At 37.9% G+C, this 19,833-nt stretch overlaps 1 protein-coding gene across 7 annotated transcripts in view; it reads right to left on the bottom strand.

Annotated features, from left to right (window-relative positions):
• Window positions 1-1,285: 1,285 nt before the first annotated feature.
• mast3b (microtubule associated serine/threonine kinase 3b) overlaps window positions 1,286-19,833 on the bottom strand; it is a 39,489-nt gene continuing 20,941 nt past the window's right edge. For 6 of the 7 annotated variants that reach the window (XM_079858371.1, XM_079858376.1, XM_079858374.1 and 3 more), the window contains 19 exons: window positions 16,546-16,647; window positions 16,317-16,449; window positions 16,148-16,218; window positions 15,966-16,054; window positions 14,735-14,943; window positions 14,135-14,273; window positions 13,924-14,056; window positions 13,667-13,832; window positions 13,436-13,537; window positions 12,605-12,727; window positions 12,315-12,427; window positions 9,953-10,113; window positions 8,935-9,056; window positions 8,372-8,572; window positions 7,954-8,180; window positions 7,089-7,211; window positions 6,001-6,137; window positions 5,444-5,625; window positions 1,286-4,428 (listed from right to left, as the gene is read on the bottom strand). In XM_079858371.1, coding sequence (XP_079714497.1) covers window positions 3,416-4,428; window positions 5,444-5,625; window positions 6,001-6,137; window positions 7,089-7,211; window positions 7,954-8,180; window positions 8,372-8,572; window positions 8,935-9,056; window positions 9,953-10,113; window positions 12,315-12,427; window positions 12,605-12,727; window positions 13,436-13,537; window positions 13,667-13,832; window positions 13,924-14,056; window positions 14,135-14,273; window positions 14,735-14,943; window positions 15,966-16,054; window positions 16,148-16,218; window positions 16,317-16,449; window positions 16,546-16,647 — 3,546 coding nt within the window. In that variant the 3' untranslated portion in view covers window positions 1,286-3,415. The remainder of the gene's footprint in view (window positions 4,429-5,443; window positions 5,626-6,000; window positions 6,138-7,088; window positions 7,212-7,953; window positions 8,181-8,371; window positions 8,573-8,934; window positions 9,057-9,952; window positions 10,114-12,314; window positions 12,428-12,604; window positions 12,728-13,435; window positions 13,538-13,666; window positions 13,833-13,923; window positions 14,057-14,134; window positions 14,274-14,734; window positions 14,944-15,965; window positions 16,055-16,147; window positions 16,219-16,316; window positions 16,450-16,545; window positions 16,648-19,833) is intronic. The other variant, XM_079858370.1, reaches the window with a different exon arrangement.

Below are 19,833 nucleotides of genomic sequence, written 5' to 3'. Positions count from 1 at the left end.
TCTACAGTGGCCATCACACTCAACTTGAACCTCATAGAAAGTCTCGGGTGGGATTTGAAGAAGGCGGTTGCAGCACACAAGCCAAAGAATATTACTGAACTGGAGGCCATTGCTCATGAGGAGTCATGACTATGGAAGTCAATGGCTACCGTCAACTGATTGATTACCAACATTTTTAAACATATATTCTTTTGTGTTAAACAGAAGAATAAAAGCTTAAATTCAGTGTGATCATCATAAAAATAGATTGTGTCTATTCAGAAAATTTGGACTAAACCGCTCAATTCATATGGATTATTTTAACAATCTCTTTATGAACTTTTTGAAGCGTCAAAGTGGTAGAATCATCTAATTGAGATGAAAGGGAGGGAAAGAAAGCTCTCAGATTTGATCAAAAATATCTTAATTTGTGCGCCGAAGGTGAACGAAAAGGCTTATGGGTTTGGAATTATATGAGGGTGAGTAAATGATGACAGAATTTTTGGGTGAACTATCCCTTTAACAACAATCCCATGGAGCAATTGCAAAATATGCATATATATATATATATATATATACAAATATTTAAGTATTTTGAAAGCGTAGGGAGACCGGCTTGATTATGTCATTCGCAGTGCTTCATAAGAGTTGGCAGAGCTATTGGTGGAATCTGGGAAATCCCTGCATACATAAAAATGAAATGGTGTGAATTTGTACATTTTAATGTATTTGAAAGACAACAGCCCTCCAAAGACAGTAACACATGGTTTAATGACTCACTGAGTGATAATTCAAATACTAATTTATGCGTTTGTCAGGAGCCGATTAGATAGGCAATGTTGAGAAAACATGTGAAATGATATAAATGATAAAGTGAAATGATTTCTGTAGATCCAGTGATTAAATGCTGTTTTCAGTGATAGGCACATGACTAGTGGCTGGGGTCAGTGTGCAATTCCACAAACCTGGAAGAGCTTCTGAATGCATAGACTTTTTTAGAAAAGAAAATTTAAAATATAAAAAAAAGATATAGTAAAATAAATAAATTAGGAGTAATTTACTGCCACTGGGAGAATAACATGTAATCATACAATCAATAAAAAAGTAACTGTAGTCTGAAGTACAAGTATTTTAAAATGTAATATATTCGAATTTCAAGACTTAATTTTTGGAATCTGATTAAGGATCTGATTTTGGAATCTGATGTAATCAGTTACTACCCAGAATTGTGTGCGCGTGTGTGTGTAATTATATATGTATATATATATATATATGAAGAAAAACAAAAGTCATTTATATTCCATATTAACCAGAGAATGATTTATTACAAAACATCATCAGACAAACAGTTAACATTAAAAAATATTTATAAAAAGTATTTTTTTTATTTATTTTTTTACAAACATACCAATTACCAAGTCCTGACAATTCTGGAAAAATGGAAGAAACCATCAGCACAGCAGGTTATATAGATGTTGGATTTTCAGTGCTGTGAAGCATTAGTGCGAATGCAACATCGTGACCCAGTCTCGTCTGAACATGTTTAAGAGTGGGTTTGACATCCACAAGACAAACACTTCATCCACTAAAGTCTGTGATTACAGAGGGATAAAATGTCACAACTGGGTCTGCATAACATTAAGCTTTTAATAACATTACTGTAATTCAAAGGCTCGGTTATACTTGACCATTAAACATTGCACTCAGGTTGCCATGCCAAAGTGAACGGTGCATTTACTTAACATGCAGCATGCAAACGTTCGGCTGATGGGCAGGAAAATACAGCCTATTCAAATTTACACCAATTTGTGTCACACAGAGTGTTTACGACTACATTAGCCTGGTGCATAAAGTTAAACGGAGAGGTCACAATTAACAAACCTCAAAAATACAACAGAAATGTTTTCTTGAATTGGTCAAGCATGTGCCGTTTTTCCTGAAGGTCCAACATAAATGAAGTCCTGACTGACTGATAGCATCCAATTGACTGTTAAACCTTCTCATGCAATTTTATATGCAATTAAAATACTGTCATATATTAGATCCAAATAACAATTTAGAGTTAAAAAAAAAAAAAAAAAAAAAAAAAATTTTTTGGAAGAGAGTCATGCATATGAACAAAAACATCCAGTCTGATGTGTGCAGTGTCTATTAACAATGACATCACACCGAACTTTAAACAATAATCTAGTGAAAGCCTCCACCCACTGACTCCAGTTCTGCAAACATTTGTAATTAAGTTACCTTCGCACAGTAGAAATCCATATATATATAAAATGTAAACATTTCTCCAAGTACAAAAACTTGTGAGTACTCGCGACAGGCCAATGGTCAAAAAACTCATGACGATGTGGTTCGTTACTCAGTGATTTCTTGTGTAAATGAGTACTGGCTAGTGAGAGGTGTGTGACTGCATGCTTAACTATTTCTTCAAATATTTCAGGTGTGTCTGTGAGCCCATTCATTTTAGCACCTGTGAAAATTTGAGATGTTTTAGGTTGCAGGTAAACTGAACAAACCTGGGTGAAAAAGAAAAGTAGAGGAAGAATATTTAAGTAAAAAAAAAAAAAAAACATGCAAAAACGAATTGTGGGAACTCTGTGAAAATACATGAAAATTTTTACCTTAAATATCTTAAAACCAAACATTATCCCTTTCTGGGTTCAATTTTAAGTAAAGAACAATTTTTTTTTTAAATTCATGAATTAAATTTAGCATCATTTAATTAAAGTATCTGGAAAGGAATTTAATTTAAAATATTCTAAATCTAAATTCATCTTAACAAAAATGGTCAAATAAAACAAGGTGTAAAACTGATCTATTTGGTTTGATGCATAAAATTCACATAAACAACTGTTTTTTGACACCTTGACCAACATGTAACTTCATTTCAAATTACTTGTGGGGTTCCCACAGTTGAAGCCCAAATGGTCGACACAAACAGTCCTATTTTTCTTTCACACGGATCATTTCAAACACTCTGGAGACCCTTTGAGATTGTGGAATAATACATGAAAAGGGCCACATGACAATTCCATTCAAATATCATGTGAACCTGCAGCTTTTAAAATCTCACACAATGTCGGTGCAAAAATGAAAAGCTCTTGGAGGATGAAATGGATTCGAAGCTTTTGCACATTTTCATAGAAAAAAAATCAAGTCATTCAAATCCCCTCCTCAACCCGTTCACAGAAGGTGAGAAAAATGTACTAGCAACCTTTAAGTTTTTCTTTTTTTTTTTGGCCAACAGCACATCTCCAGTACACTATAAATTAAAAAAAGCATACATATTCCCTGCATAAGACTATCGTACTTCCATTTACACATTAATAAAATACTCCACTTAGTAATTGTTTGAATTCTGCGTGGCAACAAACGTCGTGATGCCGGGTGCGTCGTGAAGCCCGCGGGGATGATGATGTGCTGCAACAGTCCTTTACTCATTTACCTCTCTTTCAATTCGCTTTTTTCCTGGACTCTGGCGCTTTTCTGGCTTTGCTGCATCTGCAGTGGTCTCGCCGGCTTCATGTGTAGTTGCTGAGGAGCGTTGGGTGTCTTTGGCAGCACATTCAGCCTGAGGTTCAGCTTGACTCAGCGTATGTGACACGTTTTCCTCAATCTCTTCCTCGTCTTCATCCGAACAAAGCCTCCAATCGTCCGCTTCCTCGCTCTCTGATCCTTGCACGGCGATCTGAGGGACCAGCGGATTCCTCCTCGCCATGCACTCCTCCTCCGACTGCGTTTCGCCCAGCATCTGCTTGGCCGACTGAGCGGGAATCTGGGCTGCCCTGTCGTCCGGTTCGTCAAAGCTCACTTCCTGCACGGCTTCCTGCTTCTTGAAGGAATCTCGGCGTTCGGAGAGATTCAGCTTGCGCATTACAACGATCTGCTCCATTCGGTCACCAGGCCAGTCCCTCATTCTCTGGCCGCAAAAGTACCCACCCAGCCTGCCGTGATCCACCGAATATGTTGCACCACAGGCCACCTCTGCCTCGGCATCTCCCAGTACATCCACCTCGCAGTGGGGGACTTCCAACGTGTGTCTGCGGGGCGCGTGGGGCTTTTTGTCAGCAAATAAGGCCCCTGAGAGTTTCTCCGCAGACTGGACCCTCTTCAGCAGAGGGGAACGTGGAGGTTCTGCACTCCGGGGTCTGACCACATGCCGAATGATCGTGGGGGGCGAGAGGGTCTTGCCGTGGAAGGAGTGGAGGGTTTTGGAGATGCTGGGTAAGGGTGATGGGGAGCGCTGGGGGGACAGGGCCTGTGGCGAAGAGGTGCAGGCCAGAGGTGACGGTGGGATACTGCTGGTGGACTTCCTTCTCCCCACTTTAGTGTAGCGTTGGTTGCCAAGTTTCGAGCCAAGGCCGTGCAGCGAGCTGGGCCGCATCTGGACCGCTGGTGAACTGGGAGAGCTGGAGCATGGAGAGGCGTTCTGGGGCAGGCTGGCTTCTGAACAGATTGCAATGTTTTGTGACAATTTTAACAATATAATTAATAAACGACATATTTAATATATTATAATATATACAATAAACAAAAGTTTTTGGGCATTTTCTGATTAAATTAAGTGACCTAGACATAGTAGTCCCAAGTTTGAAAATCGATTTAATTCTGATCTCGATTCAATTCAATTCATTTAGATTATAGATCATGTACAGTACAAAAAAAAATTAAACGGTAGCTGTCATAAAAACTACAATGAATATGTAATATACTACATATATTTAGCAAAATGCTTCTCTCTAAAGTTATTAGTTAGTATTTTTCTGGTCAACTATCAAGCTATGGTCATTGAATTTCTTTTCAGAGTTGCGTGACATTGTTTACAAGCTGTTTTGACGTCTTTCCGAAATATTCATTGAGCAATTACATGACGCATTTCAGTAAGTCGTACTGTATCTTTCAACATATCTTCAGATGTTCAATTATTTTTATGTTATGCTGTAACTAGTAGTAAAAAGTAAGATATAATTGGTTCACATGTGCTTTGTGCTGCTGCTTCGCTTGAACTGAGGCTACAGCGATCTGTCACACCACAACAATACTTATTCATGACATTTGTGATAAAAAAAATCAGTGTTCAAATTCTGTCCGTTTTATATATCAAAAGTAACAAAGCTTAGTGTGATTTATTGGATGGGAAGTGCGCTAAAAACAATATTTCGTGAAGTTGTGTTCATGCAACAACTGAAAAGAGCATAGACTGGGAATTAAGAATCGATATTGGTTCATCAAAAAGAGAATCGACTAAAATTGAGAAATCAAGATTTTCAATCCAGTCCTTAAATATTTTTAATATTTCTTCATTTTATAATATAACAACTGTTTATAAAGAAATATTTTATTTTAAGAAAATAAAAATAAATGCGCCTACTTTTTTATCAATATATATTCTCCAACTTAAACTGATTAATTACTGGTTGACAAACAGTTTCATGTTTTCTATCTATAAGTCGGGTCATACCAGCGGTGTGGTCGGGAACGGGGCTCCGGCAGGGTGTTGTGGGTCCGGAGGAAAGGCTGTGTGTGGGAGAGCCTGGCAGACTCTCGCTGGAAGACACCGAGTGATGCAGGCCGGAGGAGAAACTACGGCTGCTGTGCATGACGGTGCTCTGTTTGGACAGCTTCTTCAGCATGCAGCGCCTCCTGGGTGAACACGAGATTATTCAGGGTAACGGCAAACATCGATGAATGATGAACTCTTGCAAGCGGCATCGAACTGAATGTCCTTACTAACATTAGCAATAGACAAATATATCAGCCAGTAACCATTTCAACGGATAAAATAAATAGAGTGTAAAATAAATGTTAATTCAATTTCAACAATTACAGGTCATAAATGTGCATCTAATTTGCGCTCATTAAATTGCATTATGTATGCAGAGGGATTATAGCTTCCACTGTCTACCCTGCACTAGTAGTATTGAGTATTGGGATCAGCCATTTAAAAATCAACCACTAATGATGTAATGTAATGATGTAAAATAATATGAGAGCTTTAAAAACAAGAGTTTTCCTGACCGGTCCTGATTGTCCCTCCATTTGCTCCTCTTACAGCGGCGGGCCATCTTTCCTTTACAGCTGCTCTTGCGTGCCGGCCCAATCTTTATAGATGTGTCCTCTAGTGCAATAGTCTGCAGGGACACCTGGTTACCGCTCTGTATATTAAAAAGACCAAATGAAAGTAGATGAAACTAGTTGACAAATTACACAAAAGAAATCTATTACACAAACGATGATCTATTAATCTCCCCTAACTAGTCAGAATTCAATTTTGCAATAATTAAAAAAGCAATAATGCAATTTGAACTATTAAGAACAATTAAAGGCATCTGCAAATTTATTTTGACTAGTTAATTACATTTTTACTACAAAGAATTGAATTTTACAGGTCCAAATAGAATTACAGACAGTAAAATAAAATGTTCGATTTTTTTTACTAATCCAAAAATGACATTGTCAATATCTGCCATATGAATTATTACTAGTCATAACTGCCTTACAGATAACTAAAATCAATAATGTCTAGTCAAAACTACTATTTTAGATATCTGTTGACAAGTAATTATTCAAACATGTATTTTTTCTAATTTAAAGTGAGTTATTATCTATAACTCACTTTGAGCTAGTAACGTGCAATTATTACAAGTAGAAATGTTTGGCTAGTCAATAAAATTGCAGATATTTTTAATCATTCTTCTCAGTAGTTTGATCAGCATTATTACTATCAGAAATTATTTTTGTCAAAATGTATTTCAACTAGTAACGCTATGAGCATTTATTTATTATATATTATTAACTGCATTTAATTCTTTTTTTTTTTTTTTAAACATTGGCGTCTATTATCATATTGCTGTTGCCACAATTTAATAAAACTAAAAAGCCACTTGAAGCTTTGGATAAAGTGATTTCACTATGGTTAAATGTGTTTTAGGCATACAAACATGGTTAAAATAAATAAAAATAAATTCCCTATCAAGTACAGCTTCAAGTAAGGGTTTCAAAATGTTTTTTTTGTGTGAAATTCCTCAACTGACATTTTGTTTTTGGTCTAGTTCAGAATATTAAACAATGGTTCAAGGAATCCCAACATGCTGCTGTTCAAATACCTTCAAGAGAAGCTCCATCATCTCTGTGTGCACTAGACCCTGCACAGACTCTCCATTCACATGAGTGATCAGATCACCTGCTCTCAGTCCAGCCTCATGGGCAGGGCTGCTCTCCTCCACACCCTGACAGAGGAAAACAACAAAAGGAGTCAGAATAAACAGACTGAACCATCCATCTTTAAAACTCAATGTCTGAGGCCGTTTACACCTGGTATTAAGATGCGTTTTGGTCGACCGGATCACGTGGACGATGCTAAATACAGGTATAAACGGGTTCTAAAATGTTTTGAGCTTGTCAACTTCCAGAGGTAGTTGAAAACACATTTGACTGGATTGATTTTGTAGAGTAAATGCTCATGTGGTCGAATGTGTACGAAGAGCCACGAACAGCCGCCTTCTCTCTGTCAACTGACCTAACGCGTAAACATTATGGGAAGTGCTGGAAGTACTTTGTTGGCCGGAGAACCAAGATTAGTTGGAAGACGAAAAACGTACCAAGCACAATGTTTTCTCGCCATTCCTGATTTCTAACACACTCAGTGCTCGGCGTGGTCTTGCGACTGTCAGAGCAGAAACGGAAGCTGATGCTCCCGGTCTCCTTTCACGTTCATATGTAAATTGCGTGTGCTTATTTTGCCAGTTAGTTCAAAAGATCTGAAAAAAACCCATACATGTACCCTCCCCTCGAACAAATCAGGACAGAAGAGGTTGAAAGTGGACAAAAGTGACAGATTAAAACACCAGGTGTAAACGGGAATGTGTCTCCCTTTTCTACTTGTGATCTGATCTACCAAAACACAACTTAATACCAGGTGTAAACCGAGTGTGTTCCGATAAGAGGCTTTAGAAGTGATTATCTGCTTACCAAGACCATGTGGTTTATGGTGTAGATGTCACTGGTCCCCATGTAAACACGAATGGTCTGCAGGGTGAAGCCGTATTTCTTCCCAGAGCTGTGGATGATGATTGGGGGGCGGAGCCTGCTGACGCTGAGTGACAGGTCTCGATTGGGGGAGGAGTCTCGGGATGATGGATTAGAGGAAAACGATCGAGGGGAAATGGAGCGCGCCTGCAGGCCGCCACTCCCGTCATCTGGGGAAAAGGAAGAAAAATGTGTCACAAGAGATATATATTTTTTTTTTTTTTTTCCTTCACAAAAACGTTGTTTTATACATCTGAAACAAAACCATTACATTAACAAAATCTACAAATCCACTCTCCAGATATGAAGAGAACCACCATTTTCTTTAGAGCTGCTATGGTAACTATATTTGGAGTCTGACCTGGCGTGATGATGAGCGAGAGGGTGGACACTGATGCAGACTTGGGGACCTTGCGTCCTGGTGAAAGTCGCTGTCTGTCAGGCGTCTCCAGCTGGTTTCCAAAGCACTGAGGGGTCCCTTGTTCCCTTGGCGACGAGTGTTTCGTTCCTGTGCTGTTGCTACGAAGTCGGAGTCGTCGCAGGCTGGATACAACAACTTCAGCTGCAGAATTAAAAGGTTTGCATCAAAATAAAACACCACCCAGTGAATGTAGCACATTACTATCATTTACAAGGACTTGAATTTGATTGCTAGCGGACACATTTACTACAGTATATAATTCTGTATGAATATGCATAATAGCAAGAGATTTTCTTTGATGGGTCCTTTTTGACATTTTAAAAAGAGAGTAAAGGAAATGAGGGGACAACAGGATTGGAACATGACACATCGAATCCTCATTTCCCATCTTTATGTGGCCAGAACGTATCCACTACTAGGCCACCAGTGTTTTGAATATTGTAAAGGGCAATAAATTGGTAACAAAAAAAATCTAAAATATGCCAATTTTTTTGTCAACTTACCCTCATCATCGGTGGACAGGGCGAATCGTGGCATGGCCTCTAGGCTGTGTGTGCTGCTCACAACTAGGGGGCTCACGGCACGCTCGGGCTGAGATGAGCTGGATGAAGTTCGAGGGCGCAGGCTAAAAAAAAAAAAAAAAAAAAAAAAAAAAATTCAAACATGCATTCAAAATGCTGGCAAATAACCTCAATGAAAACATACATATAAGGAATAATGTACATACAGCTGGTTGTTACCGCAAAGTAAACCGCAACAATGTAAAAATAACAATGTGCAACAATAGGCTTTGAGCCTAGACCGGTCTTCTGTATACAACTGCGTGTTTGTGATTTTCTGGGCAAGTCGGAGTGAACTGCGGCTTAATAGACTTAATAGAGTCTCATGAATGCAGTCGTTCACAGAACACCAAAAAAATTTCTTCATCAAACCCTACCGTACACCACCTGAAAACTGACGCATGGATCATTCTGTGATACACTGCCATTGTATGGATGAGAAACAGTTCTAGTTCTTACCTGTTTATTCTTATAATGCATTCGAGTGTACAAAACATACGTTTTGGCAACAAGACGAACACTTCAAAAATATTACCTATGCCAATTACTAATACTGAAATCCTAATTTAAAGTAAGTAAAGTAAAAAACTGTGGCTCAAGATGGCAGCAGCTACATTTAAATAACATGAGAGTGTGTCTGCAGAGGGAAATGAAAGAAGCACTGGCCTCACATACCCAGACGAGAGATCATATTACAGAATTACTATCATTACAGGGGAATAACTGATCTCGGAATGTCGCAACTGATCAGAATCATGCATTTCAGAGAACCATGCAATAAGTAGAATAATTTTCTAACCAGAACTTAATACTATAATGGGTATAGTTTTTATTTTTTTAATAAATGTCTATTTATTATAACTTTTTTTGTATTGTATAATATGTTCCATCGGTTTGTAATGGCACGTGATGACAATTTTTATTTTGGGTTGAATACATTTCTTGATTCCTCGATTCGCACCTTGCCCTCTGAGCCGAGAGCCTCTTGTCTCCAGTGGAGGCCTGCCGTCGGATCTCTCCAGGAGAGTGAGTGTCTGCCCGGTCCTCTATCTCCTCACTGTGACTGCGGTCGGAGGAGAAGCTCAGGGACGGGGTGGCCAGGTGCTCTGTGCTGCTGTACACCTACACAATTATGGATAAGAAATGTCAGAGAGAAAGAGAGAGAAAAATGGCCACACAACAGAAAATTTTTTCCCATGTTTAGCTGGGTCACTTAAAAACATGGGTCTTGTTTTAAAAAAAACAAGTTTAATTACAGATGCTATTATAGAAATATTATATGTACCACCCATGATTAATTTATTAAAAGGTATAACTAGGGTTGTCACTAACAATTATTTTGGTAATAGAGTAATCTGTAGATTATTTTGACGATTAATCAAGTAATCGGATATTTTTTCGTGGTAATAAAAATAGACCTAAGCAAAGACCTAAGCCTTTAAAATGACTTGAAACATTTATACCATGGTCTGTCTGAATACTCGATTCGGATTGGCTGGAAGGTGTGCAAAAAAAACATTTAATGCACAGGTAGTACCAAGTCAGTTTACTCACCATTTTATATTAATGCACTGTTTTCATTGAAACGTACATCCGCCACTCGCCCAGAGTTCATGCTTCGCACACACAGAAACATTCAGGGAGGCGAACAGAAACTTAACGCTGCCCTGTGAATTTTAGTAATAAAACAGCTTCGCTAATGAATTGCTACATTATGTTTCTCATAAACTAGGGGTTACACTGCCATTTTGAAGTAATTAAACTCACAGCTTCATTATTAATAGAGAAGCTGAACAGATGCAGATATGAATCTCTCTCTCGATAATTCATTCAACTAAATGCTATAATTTATTCATCAAATAAATGCAATCTTACACACTACTTCCTCTCTGTGTCTGATTCAAAGAGGGCAGAATGCTAGATCTAACGAGCCTTAACTGACGAAAATAATGTCAATTCCGGTTAAATATTACGCTGCAGACATCAATAACTGCCTTAAGTTATCAATGCTGGCAAAATGACCATGGTATAAGCGGGATAATCCACGGCTAGCTGTGCGTTAAACGATTTTAATGCACTTCTCTTTGAGAAGTTCTTTGCCTCCACATTAAAATCTTCTTTGCCTGTGCATTAAAATCGTTTTATGCTAAGATAGCTGTGGATTATCCCTTACATATAATAACAATGAGACAATAATATTTGGTTCAAATAAAGCATCAAAACAAGTAATCATATGGTTTTTTAGACCAACACTGTTTATATATTATGTATTTGAACAATCATCTTATGTACATTATGTATTATATTCAAATGTCTGCAGAGGACGCCAACGGCCTGGTGTTGTTACACTTTTCTTACAACAGATCAAATCCTTGTTTAACATTGACCAAACAACATTTAATTCAAATGTTTACTTAATTTTTCATGTTTGGCCACTTTTTTTACAATAGAAGTGATTCTTAAGACTAAATGGACATCACAATGTGCACATTTTTAAATCGCTATGAACAGTTCGCATATTTATAATGTTTACAAATGGTTTACGTTACAAACTTGATGAAATGGCGCACATTGCGTTCCCAAATAAACGTTGTAAAGTAACCCAACCTCACAGCAGATGCAGAGACGGAGTTTGAGATGCGCTCCGTGCATGTAAATGATAACAGTTCATGTGGAGCAGCATTTACTGTGAACAGAGCCACACATAACCTTCACGCATGCCAATTATTAAAACGCATATATATATATATATATATATATATATATATATACAGGGGTGCACATAACTGGTGCTCACGTGTGGTAAAAATAAACGACGCGCAGCAGAAAACATGGAAGGAAGCGCTTTTGAGTACCAACATTTTGGTCTAATAATGCGCTTCATGGATTCGCATACGTGGAATGCGCCACTTCTGTTATTTTGCCAGTTACTCGACATGGGTAAATTGCAATCCAGGATTTTTTCAAATTGAGTACTCATATTTAATTGAGGAATCGTGACAGCCCTAGTAAAACCCATGTGATACTGATACGAGCCTTCATCTCATGTGTGCGTATTTCAAACATTTGTCTGACTACTCTTTATTTCTTTATTTAATGCGATCAAATGTGTGGTTTATGGAAGCCTGTTTCTGCCTCCAAAAAAAATAAAAATACATAAAATAAAATGGGTAATTAAAGATTAAAATAAAAAAAAAAGAATTTCAGTGAAAGAAAGTGGCAAGTACAAGAAATAAACAATATGATTATGACTGTTCAGTCACACACGTAATAAAAAAAGCATTCAACATTATCAAAATGCGCAGACAGCAAAAGGACCCAACCTTGCTGAAACGATTTGACCAAGAAGAAAACCCTCGTATTTCTAGTGAAGACTCCTCATCATTGGTTTCATCATCCTCATCGGAGGCCAAATGATGGTAGCGTTCAGATCGTGCTACAGAGGAAATAAAACCAAAGGATTTAGGGGGTAATAGTCAAGTACAGTGAAGAAATAATAACTGCACCTCATTGCATAAGGCACAAGAATGCGCTGATATTTCCAGAGCGCTTTGCTCCAGGCATTTATGGACCTCCCAGAACCTCTTTCCTGTGTTGAATAAGTGGAACTCACTGTCAAAATAGCTAGTGTCATCTTCGGCCTCCAGCTGAGGGATGAATTCAGCTTTCTGACGCAGGAGTCCGTTCCAGTCCAGACCACTGAAGAACAAATGCTGCTTTACTTCTGGAGCCCCACCTACAAACACACGGGAAGTCATACTTGTCCAAATCTCTACATAAAATAGTTGTATAAATGAGGTTTGAAGGATAGCGAACTCTAAAGAATTTGTTTTTAACTTAAATAGGCCATATCATATTTTTTTTGTCATTTCATTCTACTCGAGGTAATGTTAGTTTTTCATACTATTATATTTTTATAGCAATACAATAGTTTTGTGCAACCAGTTTTGGACACTCTCTGGTGTGTATATATATATATATATATATATATATATATATATATAATTCAAAAACAGCTTAATTCCATTGTTATATTGACTAAAATGCAAAGTTTTTAGCAAAAATACAACTGTTCTCACAAAAAAACTTTTGTGAGGGAAAATTACGTGTCACTGACATGTACACGTGGATATGTAAATGCGGGCAATTTGTATGATCCCAGACATCCCATTCAAACCGTATGACTTACTTTCTTCTGTGGAAGATAAAAGATATTTTGAAGAATGTTGGTATAACCAAACAGTTTTGGTGACCACTGACTTGGCGAAAAAAAAACAAAAAAAAAAACTTTGAGACATTTCTCAGAATATCTTCTTTTTTCCTCCACAGATGAAATGTGTCATATGTCTGGTTTGGAATAACACGATGATTTGCATTTTTGTGCAAACTATATATAGCTACAATTCTTAACAATTGAAGCATGAATGAATGAAAGACAAAGCACCTGTTCCAAGTCTCTCCAGCGGGCTTTGGTTCAGTAATCGTGTGATCATGTCCTGGGCGTCTACAGGAAGAGTATCATCCCCATCTGGCCAGATAATCTCATCTGCGTAAGAAACAGCGAGTATCAAATCCTTTGATCACGGTTTCATTTTAAAGCAGTTGGTAAAGCTTCCTGTTTCTTTTAATAACATCTGTGTCTAACCAGCTGTAAAACACATTCATCTGAACTCACCGCTGACAACCTGCCCAAAAAGCTCTTCTGGTGTGTCCCCGAAGAACGGAACACATCCCACCAGAAATTCATACAGGATGATGCCCATGGCCCACCAGTCGACGGGTTTCCCATAGCCCTGCCGCAGGATCACTTCTGGAGCAATGTACTCTGGAGTGCCGCAAACCTACAACATAATGATTGACTCTACATTAATATCAATAACAGTTCTTGAAAATTGACAAATTGTATCCAAGGAGTATTGTGCTCATGCCCACCTGCTTGTCGATAAACTCCCTGGTGTCTTTCTCAATGTGGCCCTCATACAGATTGGTTGTCATGTTCATCAGGCCGATTTTGGAGAGCCCGAAGTCAGTGAGTTTGATGTGCCCCATTGAAGTAATCAAGAGGCTGTGAAGGGTTAACAGAACCGTTTAACAAGCTATATTTCCACACAGTTGCCTAAGAGGTTTGTAGGTCTTTTCTCACTTGTCTGGTTTGAGATCTCGGTGCACAATGCCGTAACTGTGGAGGTACTCCAGTGCCAAAACTGTCTCCGCAAAGTACATCCTGGTCATGTCCACAGGAAGTGGGCCCATGTTCTTTAGCACATTGGCACAGTCACCACCTGAAGATCATTTAGCCCAGACATATTTATTTATACATGTTTATGACATATACATGCATTAATAATAATAATAATTAATAAAACATTTTATATATGAAGTGGATCAAAAAAGTTAATCAAAGTTGTCCTAAGACAAGAACGGCTATTGTTCAAAATTCATGTATAACTTTGATGAAAGGTTTTGATCCACTTCAAATGTTGACTAATGTATATATAAAACCAAATATATTCAAACTATATATATAGATTAAAGAATACAAGGGCATGAATTTAACAAAAAAATAATGATGTGCACAGATAAATCATTTATAATAAACACTAACAATAAATTCCACAAAAAAACCCAGCAATTGTCCATTTTGATTTCATGGTGATTTTAAATCGGTCTAATTTCTGACTGATTGTTTAATGGCAATTTGTACTTAAACATACATGTTCACAACAGATTTTGTTGAGTTTACCTTCCACATACTCCATGACCATGCACAGATGTCTGCGGGTCTCAAAGGAGCAGAACATGCTGACCACAAAAGGGTTCTCTGCAAATGTCAGGATGTCTCGCTCCACAAACACCTGCTGGATCTGGTTTCGCAGAATCAGGTTTTGTCGGTTGATCTTTTTCATTGCAAATCTTTGTCGAGTTTCTTTATGCCTTACCAGATACACAGCCCTGCAGGATAGATGGAGAACACAGCAAGATACATCACAGACCTTCATATAAACACATATTAAAAAATAAAGTATTGAGTTGTGGCCTGATGACTGGTGGGTTTAGGGCCATGAAAGAATATTATTTATATTTTTATTTATACATATGTGTACACACACTTTCAATTTCAATATTTGATTAAAATAGATGTTTAACACCATAAAAAAAAAAAAAAACACTGTAAATAGAAATATTTCAAACCTCTTTTATAAAGTCTCCTATTTTTGACATTTTAATTCAAGAAGTCTTTATTTTCTGATATATTCTTAAGGTAATTTAACCTCCAACTACTGAATTGCCAACACATTCACAGTTAGTAGTTTTTGGTGAAGAAAATTCCTTGAATTTGAAAGCTTGAAATCATCCTTTAGTTGCAATTAATAAAAAAATGTTTTAAAAAGCGGGTACTGGTGTTTCACGCGCATTCGGCCAAACAGCGTACACTAACCCAGCACTATAGGAACTATCAGTGACGTAAGACCCTACTCTGAAGGAGCTCATTTAGTTCCCCCAAAAGCCATTCCAAGAACTAAAATCGTTCCCAGTCCCTGTGGGCGAACACGCCAAAAAAATACATACCGGTAAACACAATAGTGTTCTAGGAACAATGAAAATGTTCCTCCGGTGCGCCCCTATTAACCTATACACCAATTAAATATAAATGTCCAGGGCCAATAACAAAAAATGTCCAGGGCCAATAACAAAACCTCACCTCCAAATACATCTGCATTAACCCACGCTCGCCCTGTCTCACAAGTGTGCACTGTCATCATGTAATCATGTAAACCATGTAAACTCCCTATTAAACATTGTACACATTTTAAAATATTGCTTATTACTTACAAAGCACTAAATAGTTTAGCTCCCCAGTACTTGAGCGAGTTCTTAACGCATTATAGCCCTTTGCGTCTATTGCGATCTCAAAATTCCGGCCAGTTGATAATACCTAGAATATCAAGATTTGAATACCTAGATTTGCTTACCCATAAGCCCCATTACTGATGAGTTTTAAGGTCTCAAAATCGCTCTCCAGCGGTTTTCTTCGTAGTGGTGTGGGTAAAGATTTATTCTGCTGCAAGCAACAGGAAGAGATGTATCGTTAGTGACGTCTTATGAAACCTAGAAAGGCTATTTAATGCTCCATATCTTTTTGTTGTGCTTTTACCTCAGACGTTTCTTCAGAATCAACTGTCAGTGTGTGTCCAAAGTCGTACTGCTCCTCTAACTGCACAACTTCTGTCAAAACAGATGAAAGACACAACATAATGAGCCTAAAGAGAAACTGACAGGCTTTCTGAACAAAACCATCATGAGATAAACGACAGCTATCGCACCATCAAGAGGATCTCGGTTGAGCCCAAGTTGGTTGATAATATATCGGGGAATATCGGTTTTGATGCCCTGGCCGACTTTGGCGTGACCTTCTGCAGCCTCTAGTAAATGGTAGAACTCCTCAGGGTCAAACTCCTACACAGTAAAAATAAGGAGCACAGTTTGAGGAGTGTCAGGCCGTTAGGAACATTCACGGGACGGCTGTGAATCAGTGTAGGTGCAGAATCTCACCAGACACTCCAGCAGTCGTGCAGGACGTGAGATGATGATGAGGATCTTCTTCACCAGCTGTGTGATCACTGAAACCTCCTCACTCTCAGAGCGCTCCAGAGCCTTAGACAGACAAACACACACTATATTAAAGGGGTATTGCATGATTTGTCTTGATCTCCTAAAATCGTACCATGTATGTGGTAAAGTTCTATGTAAGAGATATTTTGTGATGCACCGAAATTTAAGCCAATCAAAAATATTTGGCCGAAAAAAAGAAAAACATTTTGCCCGAAAAAGTTGATTGAAACCGCATGAAATAAAATTGTTTCACAAACAATGAAACTTAAGTTTTCATTCAGCTGAAAGCCAAAGCAAAAATTTATTTTATAAATCAACACTGGCATAAAAAACAGTTGTATGTAAACATTTAAATTGCAAATAAGGGGAAAAAAACGTGTTATATCAACTTCAATTTCTACTCCAATTCCTCATTGAAATATAAATACTTTATAGTTTCTAAATAGTGGCTGTAATAACTTGTTTTCATGACAGATTTATTCAAACATCCATAAAATAATTAGACAAAAGTTTAAAGGGGGGGTGAATTGCTGTTTCATGCATACTGAGTTTTTTACACTGTTAAAGAGTTGGATTCCCATGCTAAACATGGACAAAGTTTCAAAAGTTAAGTTGTACGTTTGAAGGAGTATTTTTGTTCCAAAAATACTCCTTCCGGTTTGTCACAAGTTTCGGAAAGTTTTTTTCGAGTATGGCTCTGTCTTACGTAAGATAGAGCGGAATTTCCTTATATGGGTCCTAAGGGCACTTCTGCCGGAAGAACCGCGGCCGCGCGCGCACTCGTAGACGAGAGCGAAAGCAGTACGTTACCTCAAAGCGCTATGCTCGGCTTTTAGGGAAGTCAATGTCACCAAAGAAGTGGGTTTTTGGTTGGCAGGGCAAGACAACCCTGCACAGATTCCCAAAGAACCCAGCGTTAAGGGAATAGTGGATGGAGTTTGTTTTTTCGAAGCATCAACGGAGGTTGTGCACGACTCTTTGTTCCCTGCATTTCGACGATGATTGTTTTATAAACAAAGCCCAGATCGACGATTTGCAGATCGTCTAATGCTTAAGGATCGAGCAGTCACAATGATAAAGGTTCGCTGTCGCAATGCGGTGAGTAAACTACTTCAAATGTCTCTCTGTGTTGTTGTTAGATCGGTTAGCACAGCTAAGCTCCGCCCACACGGCCCGCCCCCAGCCGCTCGGTTTTTTCCGGAAAGACTCGGTACAGCCTATCTTTTCTGTTATAAATATAATAAAACTAAAGACGTTTTGGAGATATGAAGGATGCAATACTACTCTATAGGTACTCAAGATTAACAGGAGATTGAGTGAAAATGAGCATTTCACCCCCCCTTTAAATAAAAATGTAATGAATACGTACTATAGTGCATATATTAAGCAAAATGCTGCTCTTTTTTTTTTTTTTTTTTACATCTTTCTTTCAAAAATGTATCACGAGAAGACGGCTTATTGCCGAAGAACTATACTATAGTAATTTCAATAGTTTCAGTCTTTCGGCTGAATTTTCAGCATCATTACTGTAGTCTTCAGTATCACATGATCCTTCAGAAATCATTCAAATTTGATGATTTGGTGCTTAAGAAACATTTCTTTCTTTTATCAATGTAGAAAACAGTTGTGCTGCTTAATATTTTTTAGAAACGAAGTTAAATAGAAAGTTCAATAGAACAATTCATTTGAAATAGAAAACTTTTGTAATATTATAAAAGTGTCACTTGATCATTTTAATGCATCATTGCTCAATGAAAGGATTCATTTCTTTTTAAATAAGCGACCCCAAACATAATAGTAGTCAGTGTTGTGCCTGAACACGTTCATTGAACGATAGTTCATGAACTCGTTCATATTTTGGCCGAACGTGAACTGAACGTACTGTATTACTGCCTGATGAACGATACTGTGAACTCGTTCATTCTGGTGTCTGTGAACGGCACACTCTCTCAGTTTAACTTCGTTCAATAGGGTGCCAGAATTCTATAGAGCCTTCCAGGCGAAAACCCGGCTAAAACACACCGTAAACAGGCCTTAAAGGAGAACTCCGGTCAATTTTAACATTGAGCTAATTTTTTTGTACATTTGGAGTGCTGTCAATACAGAGAACAACGACAAAAATCAGTGTTGCCTACACCGTGTTATCCTCCTTTTAAAATTTGCACCCTGTAGACTTCAATGGGGCAAGTTTTAAACCTGCTTTTAGCCTCTTAACATCCTTGTGTCATTACAAGTGCACAGCCATGTGAGTGATTCCTTCAGAGTGAACACGAGTGAATCTGACTGCAGTAGATGTGCAAGATATGAATAAAAATGATGTTATTTCCCCGAACACATCCACCTACGCAATCTTGATCATATTCTGAATTAAGAAATCATTATAATGCAGTCAAAAATCGTTTACAGGGATCATAAATAATTACTTTACCTTCCGAGTCTTTCGTTCATTTGTCACGTGACAGACGCAACGAACGGACTGTTCATTTACGACTCATCACTAATGTTGCAAATCAAAACAAAAAGCAGCATGTTGGCGTCATGATCATTTAAACGAGTTTTATGACAGGTCGGTGAGGATGGGAAAAATCTGACGCTTTGGCTTCAGTGTTAAAACTGATAAAATAATTATCTATATGGGCTGTGGCAATCATTTTGAAGCAACATGGAAAAAAAGAACTATGAACTAGTTAATTTTTGGAACTGTGAACTTAGTTCAAATTTTTTTGAGTATGAACTATGAACTGAACTAGTTCATTTTAAAATTTGTGAACTGAACTTTGAACTAGTTCATGTAGAAAGTGAACTTTCCCAACACTGATAGTAGTGTATGTTTTGCACATCCCTTGTGTACATAACTATTCAGTATCCAGCTACTTAGCTCGCCCTTAACAATCATTAGAGGTCATATACATATACTTGTCTTAAAGGTACAGTAGCAAAAAAAAAAAAAAAAAAAAAAAAAGAGCGGGGTGGAAACGGAAAAACTAAAGTACGACTGTTTTGAGCAATGTTGTCTAACATAATAAGTGGACTTCAGGGGGAAATTAAAATGTCACAAAACTGAAGATGTGAATTAATTTAATAAGGCACACCATTTAAGCAGCAAACTGTGTTAGTCATCAAATAACACAAGAACACTGTGTCCGTCCTGAACACTGGACAGTATTTGGCGAAGTGACTGGAATGTTATTTCTTGTTTGTGCAGGGGAATCTGCTGGCTTGTGGGAT

This window comes from Squalius cephalus, assembly GCF_949319135.1.
Source record: "Squalius cephalus genome assembly, chromosome: 22".
Lineage (NCBI taxonomy): Eukaryota > Metazoa > Chordata > Actinopteri > Cypriniformes > Leuciscidae > Squalius > Squalius cephalus.
The sequence above is the reverse complement of the archived record's forward strand: the minus strand, read 5'-3'. Positions and strand labels throughout refer to the sequence as shown.